Below are 21,357 nucleotides of genomic sequence, written 5' to 3'. Positions count from 1 at the left end.
AGCGCACCGCCATCAGCTGTTCGTCGAATCGGAACGGCAAGACGCGCATTTGTTTGATTTTCGCGTTTGGCTCCAAAAATCGCAATTTAATATGTGTTGGTTTCGCCCACCAAGCTTGACATATCGAAAAGACCAGTATAAAATATAATGCTGCTGCTTTTGTTTACAACCCGTTTTGCTAGCAGACTCGCGCGTGCGCAGCAACTACGGATTATCGGGCGCCAGGACGAAGGACGAGACATAGAGAAATGCTGTCCCATTGCGAACTTGGAGCCGCGTTAGGAACTCGAGTGTCAGTGCTCAGCGGAATTCGGTGGCATTTCAACGTGTTTTCAGTTGCAAAAATCCCTAAAAACAGTTATTTATTGTTGCAAATCGCACGCCACCTTCCGAGTGTGAGTGTTTCGGCGAGAGTGTGTGTGTGGCGAGGGGCGGCGAAAAGGTAGTGGAAACCTTAGGAAAGTAGAAAGTAAAAAGTGCAAAGTTTGTGCAAAAGTAAATTCCGACATTGGGGTGACACTGCTGTCTCTTTTTTTCTCAGTCTGTCTGGTGGTGGCTCGTCCTCCTCCTTGCCTCTCCTCTCCCTTTCTCATCCTTCCTAATGCCAAAGAAAAAATACACAGTGCCCGCTCGATACAGTGATTATGCTACATGAGATTGGTTTTGTTCTCTCCTTATAATGTTACTGAGTGTATGTGATTTTTTTGGTGAACTCAAAAAACTTGATCTCTAAATATATTAATAAGCTCATTATTGAGATACAATAGGAGTTACGATTTCACATAATCTTAGCTAAGAGTGATTCCCTCTTTGGAGCGCGCACTGTATATGCGAATGTGTGAGCCATGAATATGTGGAAAACAAAGACAGCAAATGGCTGCGAATAAAAATCAATATTGATAGTAATTTCTTGGATGCTTTCCGAGTCCTTCCCGCAGGAAGCGCAGTCAGGTGGTCATTGTCCGCTACAACACCCCCGTTTCCCTTTTCTGCACGTTCCTCCCACAGTTTTCGCCCCTTTGGGGTGACTCATTCAGCTCACGAGCTCCGAATTCCATCAGCAACTCCCTTTTGCCTGGGAATGTGAAAACGCGGTCGCCCTCGCCGCATGTCCATTAAATATTGATTCCGATTCTGCACTACAGCACGCTACCGAAAAAACATATACAAAAACGATTAAAAAGCAATTGGCAAAACGGCAGCCAGAATACAAACTAAATAAATGGCCCGCAGCCCAATTTGGCCTGCAATTGTATCAGTTTAGCGTACAGTGAAAGTACGCAAAAGTAAATAAAATTAAAAATCAAAGCAACTATAAACAAAAGTGAAGATGAAAACGCGCCTCGTTTCGCTGACTTATCGCGGCAGTGCATCCGTCGATCCGCGATACTCCGCCTCCATGTTGCCATGGACCATTAACGACATCAGGTCTACGGAGAGCTACACGAAGGTAAATATATAAATGGGTTTTCGGGTACCGGTAGAGCTCGACAATTGGAATGTCCAGTCTTAATATGTATTATAGTTTTAACTAGCTCAAACTAACTATAGTTATTACAAAAAGATTAACCAGAAGATATTTTTATACATGACACTATTTTCATTATTTCCATTTATTAAGAAGAATGAAATATTAATGTATAGCTCAACGAATTGGTATTGAGATATAATGATTATTAAAAGGTTCCTAAGCTTTAAGAACCTATCAAATGGGTTTCCTTTAAAAAATCAGTTATTCGAAACGTTATTGTCAGAAATGGCCCAGTAAATACTTAGATTTTATTGAATTGCACATGTCACCAATCTGGTTGATTAACATCCCATTTACAGAGATTGATTTTAATTTGCTTTTAAGTCACTCCCAACCTGCCGTCAACGACAAAACATTCTTGTTAATCCAATCAAACTCGGAGTGCGATAGCCAGATCGCACATGACACCCATTTTACTCACGCTTTGTCCGCCTTTGGCGAAAACAATTAAAAGCAATTTGCCATTATTACGGCTGGGTAAATCAATTATGTGCCAAGTGAGATGCTGGCAAAATAGCGAACGAAATTTAATTAATAAGTTTGTGCTTCGTAAAGGATAATTACGGCGATTAGTGACCCATCGGCAGCCGCTCATCGGGTGCTTTCACCCTATAAATAGATCCTAGATGGCCGATGACGAACGCCAATGGAAAGAAACAACGGTGAGGCCTGAAACAAATTGAGGCTCGCCCCCGTCAGCAGGTGTAACCCAAACAGATTACGCATACGCCGCGTTGAACACGTGCGACAACAAGTTGCCTCACCCTCTGCGCGTGATTTCATTTGCCGCAACCCGTTTACGTTTACCCGGTCCCTTCGGGTAACATTATTAGAAGCTGGGAAATTAATTTTAGCAAAGTCCGCAATTAGCCAGCCATCAGCGTTCGGCGCGCGTGTGAGTGTCCTTCCTTTCTGAGAATCATCCTTTTGAGCAATCCGTAGCATATGTGAAACGGACCAAAAACCAGTAACCAGGAAATCAAGGAAATTTGAATTCAGGCCTGGGTAAAAGTAGAGATTATTATGTCGTTTTATATATCATTAACTTGTAGCCCAATACCTACTTATAATATATGTATATTGTGTGTTTTTCGCTCTGGTTACTATTTGTATAAAAATACTTCAATAATATGTAAATATAAAATTTTGTAGTTTAAAAATACCTACAAAAATGATTCCGTAATGAATATATTTATTTTTTCTTTATTATTTACTTTGCATTTTAAACTATGTATGTCATGTTTCGGCACATTTTTGTCCAGTGTGGCTTGCGAGTCCTGAGCAAACAATTTTTGGGACAAGGAGCATCTTTATTTTCCCATTTTGGTTTCGTTTGCGTGTGTGTCCTGTTTCGATTGGCGCTGCACACCTGAGGTGACCGCTCTCGCATTAAAATGAATCCTTTCTACGTGCCTGTGACCATGCCCCAAAGGATCTGTGGGGGAATCACACCTGCCTCCGGCAATTGTGGTTGATGCTCATTGAATGTACCTCCAGGGCTCCACTGCCCTCAAGAACCTTTCGCAATCACTTCAACAAAAATACTCGTATATTCACCTTACCTTAAGTCAAGAGGGAATAGTCTTTGTTAAGAAAGAGTTCTGAGTTATTGTTATTATAAGTATTTATGGAAAAGACAAGTTCGTTTATACAAATGTTTGCTTCCCAGATCTTTTATGGATTTTCGCTAATAATAATTTAGAGGTCAGAAAACCTTGATTAAAGATAATTTATTATTATTGCGGTTATTGCTAGAGAGATGATTTAATGTGGCGACATAAATTATTTTTCCTTGTTGCAAGTTGGTTTAAAGAAAACCATTTTGAAATAACAACTAACAAAAACAACTTAAAACCTCAAATTGCGGTCTTGTTCTGTTGAGCAAAGATATTTTGATAATTCTTAAAAGGTTAATAACATTGTACCTAGGATTGTGGGATATCAGCTGGATCTTAGGTTTGATCTAAACTGATAGTACGTCATCTAGTGTTCCTTCGGGGAGCTCATTTCCTATCCCAGGCGCATATCAGTTTCATGAGCCATTAGTTCAAGCCCTGTGATATTTTATCCGCGCTCTTGTAATCCACTTAGCATCCGTACTCCAAAGGCAGCCACTGCTTTTGGCTCGGAGGAGACCGGAGCGCACCGTAATTCGCTTCATATTTTCCTATTTAAATATTTACTTAAGCCTGCACACTTGTTTATTATAGTTGTTAGTTTTTTCCCCCTCTTTATTCTGCATTTAAGTTGACACAAAACAAACACGCAACCGGAGAGAGCGAGACAGAGGCGAGTGGCATAAATAAAATGTTTGCCAGAGCGCCTGCTCCTCTTTCGTTCTTCAGCGTTGTGTGGCGGCTTATTGCTTTATTATGTTAAATAGCGCATGAAAATTATAACAAGCTTCTTGAATGGATGGACGCTCGCTCGCGCCACGCCCACTGGTGGCAAAGAAAAACAGAAAGGAAAATGCGCCCACTGTGGCGACGTTTTGCAGTTTTTTTTTTACTTTTATTAGCTTTTGCGACGCTTCAGCGAGAAAATGTAACTTTATTTAAGTGAAAGTTATCGGGTTAATATTTAAGCACTTGATGCTAACAATTTGTGTTGCAATTAGTGGCAAAGGAGTGACGGGACTTGAATTTTCGCCGTTTGGTTATTTCATAATTATTTATTAAGAGTCTGTAAATCAATATAAAAAATGTATTAAAAAATCACCCGTTTGGTTTTTATAAATATTTGCATTCTTTTTAACGCAAGCTGAATTAAGTTCATGGGCAGAACCCAATCTGAAATGATAATATTTTTCCGAATGCAGTATTTATACCACTATGTGTATTTAAATTAAATAATTTAATACATTTTTTTCAATGCCTCACTTGAGTAGCTTTTGAAATCATTTTACTTTTCACACTCGAGTGCTTAATGCCGGCGGTAAATCAAGTTTTATACGCACTTTGCCGACATTAAAGCAAGAACATATTTACTTTGAATGGGCGACTTTCAATCTTGCCACAATGGGGGAGATGTCCACTTTTCACCCGTAACACTCGCTTTTGATAAATTTGAATAACACGAATGAGGCCTGCCAACGGTTTCAGGTGGTGGGCCTCCAACTTCCGACTTTCCCCGGAACCTTCCAGGCCCGCGATGTTGGCGCGTGCTGCCCCATTGACGTCACAACGCCAGGGAGTTGGGTTAAGCGATGGGGCTGAAGAGGAAAAATCAATACGCCGCTTGTTTCATTTCTTTCCATTTTCTCATTTGGCCTCTGCAGCGGCGGCGGTGGCGGTGTTTGCTGCCGTTTCAATTGTTGCCACTCTGGCTGTTTTGCCGCCTCCTGCTCGGAAAGTCACTCAAGTCGCGTTGGTAATCCGCTTTCGGTCGAGTCACTTGAGGCGCGCCACCTCCCTGCTCGCTGCTCCCTGCTGCCCCTCCAAAGGTCCTCTGCAGTGGCATAAATGCTTTCGCACTTCATCGTCGCCAACCCGCTTCATCCCGAGCACTGCTGCGGCTCACGCGGCGTATGCGTTATATTCCTAGCCCACTTCCCATCCCCCACTGCTGCTGCTGCCACAAGACCCAAGCCACTCCATTCCAGTTGGCTGCTGTTTTGCATTTGATGGAGCTCGGTTTCGTGGTCTGCTGATTCTTGGACCCATGTCTGCCGGTCCCTCGACATCGTTGCCATGTTGCAGATGTCGTTCCCGGATATTCGTGCAGATGACACACATAATTTTCCCATTACACGGTGGGAAAACAGCTAGAAGCCTTAATAAGCGGGTTTTCACTTCTGTATTTTCAAGCTAATATAATTCATATCCCTTAAATATTTCCTTGTGATGAATATATATATAATATATATAGATACAGGCTCTGTTGTAATGCACTTAAGAAAAAATTATTTGAATTTAACAAATGTGCAAGTTTTATTATATTATATTTTAAAACGCCAATCGCTGCATATTTTTCTCTAGAATCTGGTTCACTTATTCAAAATGCTGAGCAATTTTGCAATGTTCTTTTTTGTGAACAAAGAATAAGGAAGATCGATGTAGCAGTTTATGTTTAATGGTATGTTTATGTTTGTTTAATAACGAGCTCCCAGACGAGCTACTTAGTTCTTGAACGCGTGCTTGCTGGCACTCGGGGCGTCGTTGACCCAAGTGGGCAGATGGACACTCACGCCGCTGAGGGAGGACCACTCGCTGCCCATGGACAGACCGCTGTTGGACATGCCGTCGCTGAGTGCTTCGTCCAGCTTGGGCTTCTTTTTGGCTTCTGCTTCCAGCTCCGACCTGGATATCGAGGGAGTGACACCTGTGCTGGTCGTATCTTGGTCCTGGTCCTGATCCTCCTGGTCCCCCGCCAGTTTCCGGCGCAGTGGAGACATGACCCCCAGGCGGGCGTTGCCCAGAGGCCGGCCAGACTTGTCCTCCTCGAAGGACATCAGTTCGCCGAACCGCAGGGCGTTCAGGTTGTCGATGTCCAGGAGAATGTCGTCCATGTACATGAGCATCAGGCCGCGGTGGCACTTCGTCCACGAGGACAGGGCGGCCAGGCTCCACAGTTGGCTGGAGTGGCGGGCGAAGGTGCCGATGTAGGTGTTCGCCATGTGGGCCACGCAGTCGATCAGCAGGAACTCCCGCTTGTACTGCTCGATCGTCTGCTCGTCCAGCATTTTCCGGGGGGAGAAGGGCGCCTCGTGGCAGAGCTGGGCGAATCCCCAGATGAACGGCACGAACTGGAACTTGTCCAGGGAATAGCCGCCATGCCAATTGGACGAGGTCACCGAGTAAGTGACCTGCAGCCGGCGCACGAACTTCAGATAGCGATCGAAGAGAATCAGCGCCGAGGCGGCCAGGTCCTCCTCCCGATCCAGGATCTCCGCCTTGAAGAGGGCGCACACGAAGAAGAGGAAGCTCAGCTCGTGGCTTGTTCCGTACTCGATTTTGGTGGAGCTGCCGAAGGCCCCCGACAAGTACGCCCCCAATTCGTTCACGTGCCTGCACTTGGAGGGCGGCACCGCCTTCTCCACCATCTGGTAGATGTCCCTCAGCATGCAGTGCGCCCAGCGCCTGTAGCTCTTGTTGCCCGGCTCCAAGGAGACACTGGATTTGGGTGCAGGGTTCGCGGGCGCCGGCGGATTGGCCTGGATCATGTCGTCCAGCTTGTCGAAGATGGCCGTCAGTCGGCGGATGTTCTGGCTGACCGGAAAGGTGTCGCTGCTCCGAACTCCCTGGATCAGGGTGCTCACGTCGTTCAAGTACGTGATCAGGGCGAAGTACGCCTTCGAGGCTTGCCAGGCCTCGAGGTCCGTGGAGGACTGAACCCGGCACACAGGGGCCACGTGGGTTCGTCGGAGAAAGGCGGCCACCCGCTTGGCGTTCACCTGAGATTTCTGCTCCATTCCCCCTAAAAATGTTGTCTTTATTTGTCTTATATGTTTTGTTTGTGTCTTTATGTTAACTCAAATGAGATATATTCAAATGTTTTTGGGACCTACCAATTAAAATGTTTACTTAAAATTATATCTGAATCTTATTTGCTTACTAGTAAAACAATTTCTAAATTTATCAAGTTTGTATAGCAGCATTCCGCATTTGGATTTCATATGCGTTTGTTAGAAATCATTGGAGCTTACAAAGGATTCTAAAATCGTACATTAAAATTCTACTAAAAATAACTAACAAATTATAAGGTCATTTAATTGTGTACAATTTTGCGCTCGTTTGTTTCTCCAATGTAATAATTTAGCATACTTTTACGGGCTAATTTTAAACTTATAAAACTGTTGTGCTGTTTGCTGTTGATCAAAGAAACATAACAACTAGAGCTAAAAAACTAAATTACTAAATCTTTACACTCTTTAGTAAGTCCTACTTCCTCTTTATTCACTTTTATCCATTGGGGTTTAAAAATCACGATTATATAAATCAACTAAAATGGCAAAGTATTAACTCTAAACAGAACCTACGGCAATAACATGAAGCCTTCTTAATGTCTACAGTTTATTACTAATAGTTTTAGGTATATATATAATCAACTGACCGTAATCGGGAATTAACAGCCGCGTTCTTTGGACTGACCCCGTGTATATTAAGGGCTATATTTCAGCGGTTGCAACTCGTTATTAAGACGTCAGGGGCAGCAGTAACACAAACTGCAGTTAATGCTAATTATATGGCTATACTGCGCAAACGATAACAACAACAACAAAAAAGCAACAACAGCAACAGCAACGAATAATGCAATGAACAATTGTAGACAATTTATTAGGCAACGGCCCACAATAACAACAAACGGCAGCTGGCGCATGAAAACGTAATGGAAAAGCGGTTAAAACGTTTAAATCACTGGGCAATATCACGCAACGTCGACGTCAGCGTCGCGATTCTAATGACAAAAGCAACAACAAAAGCAGATACAGCAACAAAAATTGAAATTGCAAATGCAAAAACAGTAATTTCACTCCCCAGCTGTTTTTGACATGACGCTAACTGCACTTCAAAGCAAATGAATATGCATGCAGGAAAGTGGGCAAAGGAGACGTCAGGTGAACATGTTGAATTTACATGTGTGTTCAAGGGTGGATAGCTGACTAAAAAAATAAAAAATTTAAGCTTTAAATTACTATTGATATTCATTCGAAAGAATAGCATAAAAGATTTCATAAACATTAAATAAAAATGGTTGTGTAAGAGATAAAAACTCGAACATACGACATATTTAAAAATTACCTTTTAAATCTTTTAGACTTTTTAAATAAGTTTTTGTTTGCTTTTGGTTTCATCAAACCAAAATATTACAATTTTGTATTTAATCTTATAGGCTTATCAGAGACTTAAAAGTAAAAAAAAAATTTAAAGACAACTTAGCAGAACATTCAACAGTTTATAAAAAGTCGTAAAATGTTTGCTAACATTAGGACATGGATTTATTCAAATCCTTATGTGGTCCACCCTAGTTAGCGACTACACATGCCGGCTCGCAAGTAAATACACCTGAGAACGTGACTGCGCCTAGAACCTGGCTTGATTCCAATTAGGAATCGCGAAAAGGAGAGAAGAGAATGCCCGAAAGAGGTCAAGCAGTCAATTGTTCCAGCAAGTGAACAGATTACGTATACGCAGTGTGCCACAACACAACAATTACCCCATATTCTCTGCGGTTTTGGCAAACAAATAGCAACAAAGAATAGACAACTTAATAATAATAGAGACGTAAGAAAGAAACAATATGAGCACAAGCAGGCTAAAAAGAACTAAAAACAAAAGAGGATAGTAGGCCAACATCTTGAAAAGCTAATGATTTGTAAAGCGTCCTACGTCGTTCAGTTTTTGTTATTAAAGGTAAATGGAAATCAAAGCCTTGCTATTTATAGCTCGCAATTTAATTGACAACAAAGCTTTGCAAGGCCCACAATCCGATACTCAATAAACGAAGAGTGGCATTGTCTGTGATGGACAGAACGGATCCTTCGTCAAGTGACGAGGGAAAATAATTAAATTGAAAATGTCGTGGCAGGGTGACTGACTCGTTTCATCTCAGGTCGTATGTAAGGCATTTATTTTTAATTTACATTAAGTGGAAGTGGGGGAGTGGGGGAGTGGGGGACGAAAACGCTAGCTTTCCGCAAGTCAAGACGTTCTCACTAATTACTGGTTGCCAGGCGAAGTCATTAGACGTGCTTTCCAAACCCTCCTTTACTTTAAGACTTCAAAGTTTTACTTGCCTTACATTAATTGTAAGGTTGTTAGCCACTTGAGAACGCGAAACTTAATATTTTAATTAAAAAACGAATGTGTTTTGTTTGTGAACAATATTTTATCAAACTTTAGGCAAAACAGTGTTTGTGTTTGTTATTAAAACTAATTAATTAGAATTGGCAAATAAAAAACACTGTATATCGCTTGATAGTTTTCTTTCCAATTTAAAAGCAGAAAATAAATATCAAAGTTCGCAAAATCAATACTAATTCCACCCGTTAAAACCATATGAGGGCACCAAAGTTTCCCAAGCCATAAGTTTTACTTATCGTATTTTTGTTATTCCCTCTCACTTGGCTCAAAAGTTTTTCGTTCTGTTTTTAGTTGGCTAAGTTAACGCCCATCTCATGAGCAAACCCCCACGCCCACCCACTCTCGAACCTAAGCAACACTTTACTTTGATTTTAATTTAATTTGCGAAGAAAAAGTTTCCATTTTGTTGGAGCTTTCCTGGCGATAATGAACGCCTTCATTTGCTACCCCCCCTTTGTAGTTTCCCTGCCTTCGAAGGTTATTTGTTGTTACTTTTTGTGAGACCTGCAATTGGCGAAATTAAAGTCTCTGGGTTATCATTAGACGAGGTTAGCAGCAAAGTTGGAGCTGTGGATTAGTTTCGGGAAGCAAGGTTTTAATTAATTCAGCACTGGGCATTTTTCTCATCACAGCGTTTTAATTTACAAATTCTTGCATCCTGAAGTTGACGTGAATATATGTGTTATGTTTATACTTTTTCTATTTGCAAAACCTTTGACAACAGAAGCTGGCGGGGAAACAGGAAATGCCGCCCCAGCGGGCTGAAAAACACAACGACCTGCTTTTCTGCAGCCACAACAACGACACACCACGCCCAGCTTAAAAACCACCCAGCTCATAGTGTCGACACTCCCTAGTTACCGGGCTTTAGTTGTTAGCATAAAAAAGGGCCAAGAACGAAATGGAAAAGCGAAAGAGGAAAATTCTGGCGGCGGAAGAAAGCAAATGAGAGGGACGGGCACCAGGCGCCGGAAATGGAGCAGCCGCCATGTTGGCAGGCATGTCATGTTGTCGTTGTCCTCGTTGTCACCATTCCGCGTTGTCTGCTTCTGTCCCGCTCTGAGCCTCCACTTCCCCATCCCCCTCTCCTTCCCCCTCCCCCTTTTCCTTTCTACTTGTGCATGCAAGTATGTAAACTGATTAAAAGGAATTTAATACTGTTAATCTGCTTCGCGTAGTGGAAACATTCTAGCAAATTATGAAACAACGTGCATTGTTCTATGTTTGTTGCTCACGTTTTTTGTTGTGACATTTCTTTCACTCGCATTTTAAAATGATAAATATTTGGTTGTGTTAACCCGCGCTTCTACGTATGATTTTATATAAAGGCTTGCGATAATTATTGTACTAAAGTTTGTGGTTACTTTTTATGGGTTTTGGATCTATGGCATTTCCATATATCTGGACTAAAGGATGATGGTTAAAAGTGCTTTAAAAGGACGAAAAATATAAAGAAAATTGTTTTACTGCTTGTTAACACACTACAAAAAGTTACTTAAAATTTTAGTATAAAGAGTACTAATTTGTGTTTGTGTCGCTTTATAAAAGAAGTTCAACTAACAAGATCAATAAAATAGTTGAAACGAAGGGTAATGCGTAAGCATGTAAATACAAGGTTGAAACAATGAACCTATTATAAAGACCACTTCAATTTAAACACAGTTACTCATGTCCATTCATTTCCTTGCAGTTATCGGTGGGCATTGAGCACGGCATCCTGGAGTCGTACAACTCGGACTTCGAGCTGCAGTTCAGCCACCCCCTGAAGCATATCGTCGGCATGTGCCGCATCGTCCACAAGCCGCAGGCGAAGAGCATCGGCAACGGCTTCCTGCAGCTGAAATCGAGTGGCGGCCAGGCGTCGGCCTCCTCGGCAGCCGCCTCCTCGCTGACCGGCGGGGTGGGCCACTCGCTGACCGGAAACGGACTGCGCCACACACTGACCGCGTCCACGTCCTACGGCTCGCTCTCCTCCAGCGCGGCGACCGCCTATCAGCTGCAGCAGCAGCAGGCGGCGGAGGCCTCCGCGGAGCAGCCGCAGAACTTCATGGAGTTCCAGGGACCCATCACCGGACTGGTCTACTTGCTGAAGGACCCCAAGGATCCCCTGCTGCACATCTATCTCTTCGAGTGCGACGCCGTCGAGGAGGTAAGACCCCATCCTGAATTCAGAACCTCGATTCTCAAACAGAAGACGGATGCGAAAAGTTTCCGACAGTTTTGGCCGACATTGTGTCACTTGTCCGTCCGCTGGCATTTCGTTTTTTTTCCCACAATCCCTGCCATTTCGAGGGGAAAGTGAGCTGAACCGAACGGACACGAATGTGAGTGCGGACAGTTTGCGGCCTTTTCAAACGCTTTCATATGGAAATGTTTAGAAAACCTGCCACACAATAGTTCGCCGTATAAAAACTACTTGGATTAAATTGCACAGAACGTGCAGGAAAAGCCCCAAAAGGATTTTGTGGGCTTTCGTTGCGAGCATAATAATTTGGATGCTTAACGAGCGAGTACCTCTGGCAACATAAATGTGACATTTTTCAGATTCCTGTTCTAGGTTGAGTTCATTAAAACTGATACAAAGGTCTTGGATAGCGTACCTCATTAAAAATATCCGAATGTGCAAAATGGGTATAGCAAATGTTTTGGCAAATCCTTTTTGAATTTATTCAACTTGCTTTAACCGTATAAAAAATAATGTTTTTTCCAATATTATATCTCTGTGCGATAACGATCTTCAAATCTTGTGAATACAATAACTGTTTACTTTAAGATGCTTTTAATTGTAAGCACTTAAATCCAAACAAATGTTACTATTTTTGTAAGCGCACACACCCGTGATGTTTCCTTTGCAGCCAAACTTGAACTGCCTCTTTATTGAAGATCCTCTTCCTTCATGCTCTCTCGTGAGAGTGAGCATAGTGTTGTATAATACTTAAATCTAATATTGCACAGTGTTGCTTAGGACTAACTTACTACTACACTATATTGTTATACTAGTTTAAAAGCAAAATTGCATTTGTAAATGCGGTTGTCAAAGTTATTTAAGAGCGAATAAACGACCGTGACGCTTCTTTGAGTATCTTAAATTTACCTCGTATACAAGCCCCACTCATAAATCCTGTACTGAGCTCCACGAAAACAGCGACTACAAATTTAGCCCGACCTGACCTCGTCTGCTTATCACGCATGTGTTAGACCATAATGTCTGAGCCCGGCCAAATGGGCGTGGGTATTGGTTAGGCGCCCAGCACGCCATAAATTGACTTCCGTTTGCATTTCTAATTAAAACAGTTCAGCAAGTAGGGAGCAAATAAGTGGGGGCTGTTCGACGAGCAACACCAGCGAGAGGAGTCCATTAAATTAGGACTGCTCCGCATGACCTTCTGCCAAACACACGCAAAAAGTTCATTCCGAACGAGCAGGCCCAAAACAAATAAACTTCTGCGCGTTTTCAAAGTGGTCACGCCCCTCCTACGGAAAACAATGGGGTGAAAAGTTCAATTTCAGTTTCTGAAAATCGGAAAACAGAGTAACAAACACCTAAATTCAACAACTTGTGTATTACTACTGTTTTAAAGTTAAAATATTGAGCGATAATTTAAGGTTTGTTTGGAATTCGCGTAACTATTTGCATTTCTGCTTTAATTCTCCACGAGCGTTTCCACTTAATTTCATCGCAATTGGTAAAGAATTTTTTGCGAGAGCTGTTGTTGGTTCATTGCATGTCAAAAGCGTTTTAAGCCCTGCGTTTCGACCGTGATGTTGACTTGGCTTGATTGTTGATAGCGGGTTTTGTTGGTGTGTCCTGGCGTTGTTCAGAAGTTTTATTGAGCTGTGTCTCCCGAATTCAGTTTACAGCTGGTTTGATTTACGAGTATCTGGGTCAGTGTTCGCATTTTCATTTAGGGTCGTCTTAAACGGCTAACAAACTCCGATTGCATGCTAAACCCTATTGCAGGTTGCCATAAAAATAAAAACTCGAAAAGGGGAAACTCGTATTGCATTACATTGAAATAATTTATGAACTTAAAACCTTTACCTTTTTTCTAATTATTTGAACAAGAACGAAACATATTTGTTCAGAAAGAATGGAAGTTTGTTTATGTGTTCTTTGTTATCTAATCTATTTGTGCTTTCTATTAATACCTCTTGTGCGTAAATGCGCATCAATGGATTTCAATTATTTTCATGCATATTTGCTTGCAATAAATAAAGGTCAGGCGAAATGAAATGTTTACCTATAAAGGCTTTCAATGAACGTAGTCTAGTTTTTGTGTATATCTATACTAATATTATAAAGAGGTAAAATTTGTTTGTTTGTTTGTTTGTTTGTTTGTTTGTTTGTTTGTTTGTTTGTTTGTTTGTTTGTTTGCAGGGAATAGGCTCCGGAACTACTGGTCCGATTTAAAAAATTCTTTCGCCGATAGAAAGCTATATTATCGTGGAGTTAAATAGGCTATAATTTATTTTGAAAAAAATTAGGGATCCGTAAGAAAATTGCAATATTGTCGCATATAAAGTGAGTTGCTACGTCATCACACTGACAAACACGCTCCCATAGCATTTTAACTCAATTTTTGTGTTCACTGTGAAATTGTGAAAAAAAAGAATTTTTATTCAATTTAAGTTGAACTGTGAAAATTATGTGGATCGTGCATTTGAGGATAAATTCACCACTCTGTCCATAGTCCAAAATGCTTAGAGGACGACGTGCAAACATTGGCCGCAGACATCCAAGCCAGCAGCCAGTATATTCACAAAACTTAAGCGAAGAAAGACAAATGAGCACATGGAGATCATTGGCATCATTCAATCGCTTGGCATTCCAATATGACCCCACTGCGAACTACAGTGATAATGAAAATTTAGATATTGGACCAATGGCGACTATATACCGATATTGCAGTGCGTTAAAGTTTAAAAGAGAAACGGCTGGATTGTGGAAAAGTCAAACTGGAAAAGTGTTAAATCACCATCTTTCTATACTTCCATATATTTGAAAAATTTTGCAACATTGACTTTTATGTTGTTAAATTGTGTTGACCAGCGAAGCGGACACAGGACCTCTAGTCATTTAATAAAATTTTAAATAAATCTGTCTAAGAAAGATATGTAATTTGGAAGTATTTAGAGGAATCTTCAACTCTATATCGCAAAGTAACACAGATTATCGCTCTGAACTAAATGTAAGTCAACTGTTGAATTTTCTAAGGGTAATGTCTCTGCACTTTCCCTTTAAATCTTTAATTGGTCACTTCAGTAAGTTAAGCCGAGCGAACACACAAAGCGGAGCCCAAACATAATTGCCCGACTGCGGTCAACCTGGTGAATACGTTCCGCCGATTGAGCCACTAATTGAAGCCATTAGGCGCCGAGATAAACGCACTTTCCTCCGCCATCCCTTCTATTCGGAGGCGATGCTGGGAAAGGGGAGTCCCCATTACGCAAATGCTGAAAAAATAAAGCTAATTGCCAGGAGGCGGATGAGCGCGGCATACTGGCATTTCGGGGGCGATGGCAGCTGTGGTCGGTCCTCGGCGGCACTTAAACAACATCATAAGCTCGTAAATATTTAAAGCCTTTGTCCGCCGCTCCAGCACTGCTCCATGTGCTCCGTGTGCTCCATGTGCGGCGTCCTTGTGCATCATTAGCAGGTGGATCCGAGTTCCGAGTGCCGAGTCCTTTGCTAAATGACGCATGGCGCAGAGCTGCCATTCGCCTGTTTAAACACCGGGCTTATTGTCCTTCCTCCCGCAGGATGCGAAGTGGGCGGAATATGGGCGTGAAGGTGGGTGGTCTTTCAAGGCGAATGTCAGTGCCAGTTTTGGGTCCTGGCCATCAACATGCTCTTCTGCATCGCCGCTTGAACAACTCGATTGGGCCAACAAGAAACTAATCGAGTGTGTTGGCAACCTTTCAAACTGTCGACAATTTCGCATCCTTTGAAGATGCCATCATGAAGAGCGAAGGATTTGGCTTGGAGTGTCCACATAATGCACTGAAAAGGCCTTAAAAATGAACCGCCTTCGCAATGTACTCAAAGTTCATATACCATTCCATTTACCCATACACTTTGGCACGAGACAACTTTTGAAACCGATATTGAGCGCTTAAAGCCTCCGCTCTCCTCGAAAGCCGCTCTTTCCGCCAGATAATTGGCTTTCACTTTTATTTCCTCGAATCGCATGCAAAATATTGCCTCCTTCCGTTCGGGCAGGACAACTTGGCAACTTGGCCCGGTGAACAAATTGAATTTGTCGCACATTGGGGAAGGCAGGAGCTTTTTATACCATGATTAGATTGGAGTCGGTCCTTTTCTCTTCACTTAGTTTTCTGCCGTTGTTGCTTCGGTCCTTTGTGCCTGGGCCAAATTGATTTTGTAGTCGGGTTTTAGTTTGTTACTGGTATCCAAATGCAATGCTGCTTTTCTCACTGTTTATTATTAAGTTTCCTACTCTATGAATTTCAGACCGTTGTGTAAATTCGTAGTTCGTAGATAAGGAAACCCTAGAATTTAAATATAAAAGGCACAAGTTGTCAGTCTTTTTTTTTTGTTTAACCTTTAACATGTTTGGATTCATTCTTTTTCCTACTAATTTACAGTAAATGTTTTTTTAATTTTAAATAAAATATTTCAATATTTTTATGGTGTTCCTAAGTGGAAAACTCTACATGGGTGTTTTCCATTGTCTGTAGGAAATTTTAAATTACGTCTTTACTATATTTTTAGGTAAAGCTTTTATGAGAATACAAAAATAACAACATTTTTGTCTTATATTCACTAAAACATTTTTTTTCGCTTATTAAAACATCATCAACATCTGCATTTTAAAGTGAAGCGTGATTAAAAAGGTTTATCCGTAAAAACTAAAACGCCGATAAGAAAAAATTTTTTTATTAAACCGAAATAGTAGGTAAAATATTGGCAACAAAAATGTTTAATGTGGATCTGTGTTATATCTGTAGTTGAAAAAAGATGAAAACATTTTGCAATAAACATTTCCACATTTGCACTTTATACCAGTGTCTGCCGATTCTATACTATATCTGCACTTCTGACTTTGGTCGATTGGGCATCGATTTTGGCTAAGCTGATTGTCATTTCCTCGTTCATCGGCCACGGCAGATGTTGTATTTACCATGGTCGGTTGCCCAATGCACGTTCGTAATTTATGATCTTATTTACCACATGAAGTATGCGCAGTGTGGCCTGCATGCCCCGAAATTGCGCTCTCCGACTCTCTGGCTCTCTCTTTCCCTGGCTCTCTCTTTCCCTGGCTCTTCTGCGATTTCGCATGCGCAGGTCGCTACTTTACATCGTGGGTTCCCAGTTCCCCGTTCCCAGTCGCACTTTTCGGATTCGATCTGCTCGTCGTCGTCAGTCGTTAGTCGTCCGACGGCAATTGAATCGCGTGCGCGTTTTGCTCGAAGGCGGCGAGAGTTACCCACAGAAATCAGTAATAATACCTGCAAAAAGTGATGAGCCGAAACAACGCATAAATAATTAAACGGGTATTGGCCAGGTGACAACGATAACAATGGCCAAATCCCCAACAAATTAGTCTGGCAGATGAAAAAATAACTTGTTTATCGCACAAAAAAATAAAGAACGATTAGCAAATAAAAAACAGAGCGTTTCGAAAACAAAAATAAATCAGTTACTAAAACGCGCTGGCCAGAACGAAAAGCAAAACAATTTATATTATATATACCCCGCATGTGTAAATCATATAGAATTCTGCTTATTTTTGTCCGTCTTGGCCATTCTGATCTATTATTTGTTTTATCCGACGCTTGCTCGCTTAATTGAAAAGTCTTGGACAGGCAAAACAAACCAATTGAGATGCTTTTGGGTATTTGCGAAGGGAGAATATTTCAGAGAATCACTCCTGCCAGTTTGAAATTCTTACATAAAGTGATCCACTAAATTTTCCACTCAAAATAAACAAAGGCACTCAACGGGCTCCCATTCTCCCAAATATCGTGTAGTTGCAAAGTGCCATTGCAAACATCTCGAATCGAGTCAAGCAAAGTCAATTAACGCGACAATTAGCAGGGCGAAAGATAAAGATAGATGGATAAACAAATGTACGTACTCCCAGCGTTATATACTCAGTTGTTGTAAGTGAACAACCACAGTGTCTCATTATCGGTGCTGTTGCGATTCCCTGGCCAATTGGATATAGAGATAGAGACAAGTGCAGCTTTGGGAATCTGTTCAATCACAATGATTTATCGCCCAGCCAAGCGCAGCAGAAAGTACTTTGACCCATTCGAGTATAGTTTTATTTTTCCTGAAACAGCTGATCGAACTGCTCGTTCGAATTTCGAAAATACTTTCGTTAGTCGGGAGAATAGGTTGGCCCTCAGAACACGCTCTATTCGCGTTTGTTGCCGGGCTTTTGGCTTTTCGTGGTCATTTCACGCCAAACGAGCCTCGTGAACGGTCGTCAAAGATAGCTGATTTACGTGATTTTTCGGACGTTGAACAGAGGTCGGAATATATATACACACTATATCGAAAAGTGGTGGGCGAAATAAACTAAAAACTCATTAAAGTGATAAATATTAAACATACATTGCGGATTACAGTGAATATAATTGATAATTAATTGCTCTGTCAATAAGTGTTCATCACAAATGCAAAATTAAATTAATCAGAACACAACTGATGTACTGATAAATCATATAAATCATTTATAAAGTGAAAACACACAAGTTTCACAAATAAATAAATAATTTACAATCAGAATGATACACTAATAAAATACTACAACTTATAGTATTTATGGTCTTTTGCGGTGCAGCCTCAACACGTTGTGAATCTTGTGATAAAACTAAAACAACCATGGAAAACTTGTGATAGCCATTCAAACACTCAAAGTACAAGGCTCAAAATAGAATTTGTGATACAAGCTGCGGCTGTGCGAAAGTTGTGAAAGTAAGTTGTGATAACCGGGGAAAGCAGCCAAGAATCCAAGAAACGAGCAGTGCAAATCCCGCGGATAAGGAAGAGTTCGAAGATGTTCACGGTGCCGTTCCATCGGGACACGATCCTGACCACCTCCGTCAGCGATGCCTCCGTGCTCAACAAGAGTCGGGCCGTACGTAGAGATCCGGATCGGGATCGAGATCGGGAATCCCTATCCAGTATCGCTGAATTGATTTCAATTTGTATGCCTGCGCCTGAGCTTGTGTAATTTGTCTCTATTTACTCGCTGCCTGCCTTTTGTTTGCCCGGTTTGCCTTATGTAATGGCTTGTTATGCATGCACCGCTGCGATTGCTTTGTTCTTTGTTTCCCAACTAATTGCAGCGTTTAGGCCAAGTTAAAAGCCCCGCCCCCCGCCCCTCGATTCCACTGCAGGTTCAGCCCTGACCTCCCTCCACTCAGCACTAATTGATTTACCCTTGAAATAGTCTTCCCATCTCGTCAATAATGGATTTGCTTTGCCATTTCTTCCACCTCTCGAGTTTGACGTTTTATTGAAATTTAAACTGCCGGAGACAATTCCCATTTAAATGACTCGGATATTCTATTTTGCGGATTACCATATAAAGTGTTTGCCTTTCCTCCGCCTTCAGTTTCAGTTCTGTGTTCTGTAAATTAAATTCCGCGCGCGTGCCAAACGGCTGAGAAGGGTGGCCAGAACCCACTTTCGGCCGTAGGCGCCAGAAAAAGTTTCTCGAATTCGTCCTTTATGGCCACTTGACCATGGCCATGGCGACTTTATTGGCCCTGGTGTCCCAAAGAGCGTTGCAATCGGGGAAAACACTTTTTGTGGCTTTAACTTTTTAGCTGACTCGATTGTTCACTTTTGACGGGCTTCGAAAGTTGCACAAAAGCCGTTTCAAGAGCTAAAATATATAAAAAAAAGGTCAAAAAGTTACGACCGTAAAATATAAAAAGTAAAATTATACGTCAAGTGACTGGACCGGTTAAAAAAGTTATTGCAAAATGGATATTGGCACGGCCTTAAATTTTAACGGGAGAGCCCGTAAATATAGTCAAGCTCATCTTAGCTTAGGTAACCTATTTAACATGTGATTAAAAACAATTAACCACAACTACCATTGAACTACAGTTCCCGTTCATTTGTTCTACTCTTAAAAATAATAACCATATCTAGATTACTTTTAAAAAGACTTGGAAGTATTCTCGTTCATTTGTTCTACTCTTAAAAATAATAACCATATCTAAATTACTTTTAAAAAGACTTGGAAATATTCGAACCGTTTGCTTTAAAACTTATCCAACTCGATACAGAAATAAGTGAAAAGATGTCTCACTTGCTGCGTTTATAAAAAACCTTTTGCAAGGGTGCACAAATGAAAACGACTGCGAATAATATTGAATTTCAATTGAATTAGAGGCTTTCAGGAACCGGTCGCAAATTGCCAATCAAATTCTCCGATTAACTTTAAGCTCCGAGTTGCTCGGCAGTGGAAATAAATTGCAATTTAAGCTACATGTTAAAGTCTGATATTAAACGCAATTACGTTGGGCTTTTCGCCATCTTTTCAATGCAATTGTACCTCGTTTCTGAATGCCCAAAAGGTGTTCGAGCCATAATTCGAATTACCGCTAGATAAACATTGCTTTTGGGCTTGGTCAGCAGATGATAAACACGTAATAATAAACACGCTTGTGTGTGCCAAAATAAGCCGAAGCGAATGTACACAGACCGAAGAAAATTGTCAGGGAAGTACGATGCAGTCTTGACCTTAAAGCGACTCCAAATCGAATGTAAACAAGTTCGTTTGCTGTGGCGTAATGGCCATTCCCATTGTGGCTGAATTGATCCGTCCTTTTCGCCGTTCTGGGTTCAATAAACCAACCAATGCACCAATGCTGCCACAGGGAGCAGCTGCCGAGAGTTTAAGTGCCATCCAGGCCAGGTCTTTGCTATTCACAAGGCGCACTGACACCGCACACCGCACATTGCAATTTCAAATTGCATAAAAAGTCATAAAAACGCAAAACGAGCGGCGATAACAGCAAACAGACACGATGACTGTGGGCAAAAAGATGACATTAAACGCTGACATGAAACATTAAATACTGTCGTTCAGACGACATGTTACAAAATTTGCAAGCCAGATAGGTATTCCCGGAAATATTTGATTTATGACGGATAGTAGTATCCTATTTTAGTGCAGAAACTTTAAAAACTCGGTTAATAGATCAAGGGAAACATAAAAACCGGAAATAGAACAGCTTTTGTTTCTAATACCGACTATTGTTCTTGCCATTTATCGCAACGCATTTTTAACTTCATAGTTTTAATAAACTTAATGAAAAATTTGAACAAATAAAATATAAATAGATTAAAGTTGTATATTTTATGTAACTTAATGGTTTATGGACTTAAAATGCCTAAAATAGCATAACTAATGCTGTTATAGATTTATAAAATTATAAATTTGTGTATCATATATTGATATTTCGACTGGGTTATAAGAAGTTATTACATAGCATTTTCATCTTTTTACAACTTGCACTTTTTATGTTGTTTTACCCTTTTTTTTTACTTTTTGGCGAACATAAAAATACCTATAAAATCGCTGGCGGTTGTAAACGCGTGCAAATCGCCTGTAAATCGCTTTTAATTTGATTTTTTCGCCATTGCTACTAGTCAAGGTTATTGCGTTCTGTCTCGGGCTGATTGAGCCCGGTCGATTCGGCACATCACATCCATATCCATATATGCACATTATTATTAAAGATAAAATATATTATTGTAATGCAACAACACAAATAGTGCAAACACGTAAAAACCAAGTAAAAAGACAAAGTCATCAAGTGAAACGCGAGGCGAACGTGACGTTGAATTGAATTCCTGCGAACAGTTTTCCATTATTTATGTGCGGTGCTTGATTTTTTGTTTCGCTTAAACAATAATAATAAAAAAGAGAAAGACAAATGTGTGCATATATTGTCAGACGATTCGAACAACACGCGTGCCGCTTAAATCCAAAGGCATCTAAACAGTGGCGGGAGTTAAAATATAACTAAAAGTAA

At 41.0% G+C, this 21,357-nt stretch overlaps 2 protein-coding genes and 1 long non-coding RNA gene across 12 annotated transcripts in view; 1 reads left to right on the top strand and 2 right to left on the bottom strand.

Moving 5' to 3' along the window:
• Nucleotides 1–12: 12 nt before the first annotated feature.
• Nucleotides 13–21,357, top strand: part of LOC108090162 (TBC1 domain family member 4) — a 29,940-nt gene continuing 8,595 nt past the window's right edge. For 2 of the 10 annotated variants that reach the window (XM_017188731.1, XM_017188727.1), the window contains exons 1-3: nucleotides 13–395; nucleotides 1,146–1,450; nucleotides 11,024–11,482. In XM_017188731.1, coding sequence (XP_017044220.1) covers nucleotides 1,331–1,450; nucleotides 11,024–11,482 — 579 coding nt within the window. In that variant the 5' untranslated portion in view covers nucleotides 13–395; nucleotides 1,146–1,330. Of the gene's footprint in view, nucleotides 443–1,145; nucleotides 1,451–11,023; nucleotides 11,483–16,684; nucleotides 18,441–21,357 lie in introns of those variants that run through there. The other 8 variants (XM_017188729.1, XM_017188728.1, XM_017188732.2 and 5 more) reach the window with 8 other exon arrangements.
• On the bottom strand, nucleotides 2,035–2,641 carry LOC108090165. The gene is made up of 2 exons (XR_001771336.1): nucleotides 2,596–2,641; nucleotides 2,035–2,532 (listed from the first exon to the last, which is right to left on the bottom strand). It is a non-coding gene; the product is annotated as an uncharacterized LOC108090165 (long non-coding RNA).
• Nucleotides 5,436–7,005, bottom strand: LOC108090164 (serine/threonine-protein phosphatase 2A activator). The gene has a single exon (XM_017188738.1). It carries the CDS (start codon nucleotides 6,939–6,941, stop codon nucleotides 5,649–5,651), a length of 1,293 nt encoding a protein of 430 aa, XP_017044227.1. The 5' UTR covers nucleotides 6,942–7,005; the 3' UTR covers nucleotides 5,436–5,648.

This window comes from Drosophila ficusphila, unplaced genomic scaffold (genome assembly GCF_018152265.1).
Source record: "Drosophila ficusphila isolate 14025-0441.05 unplaced genomic scaffold, ASM1815226v1 contig_791, whole genome shotgun sequence".
In the NCBI taxonomy this organism is placed as follows: Eukaryota; Metazoa; Arthropoda; class Insecta; order Diptera; family Drosophilidae; genus Drosophila; species Drosophila ficusphila.
This window is presented reverse-complemented; position numbering and strand designations above follow the sequence as displayed.

Bases quoted from the DNA above. Each gene is read 5' to 3' on its own strand.
- LOC108090164 (XM_017188738.1), bottom strand. From the start codon at position 6,941: ATGGAGCAGAAATCTCAGGTGAACGCCAAGCGGGTGGCCGCCTTTCTC.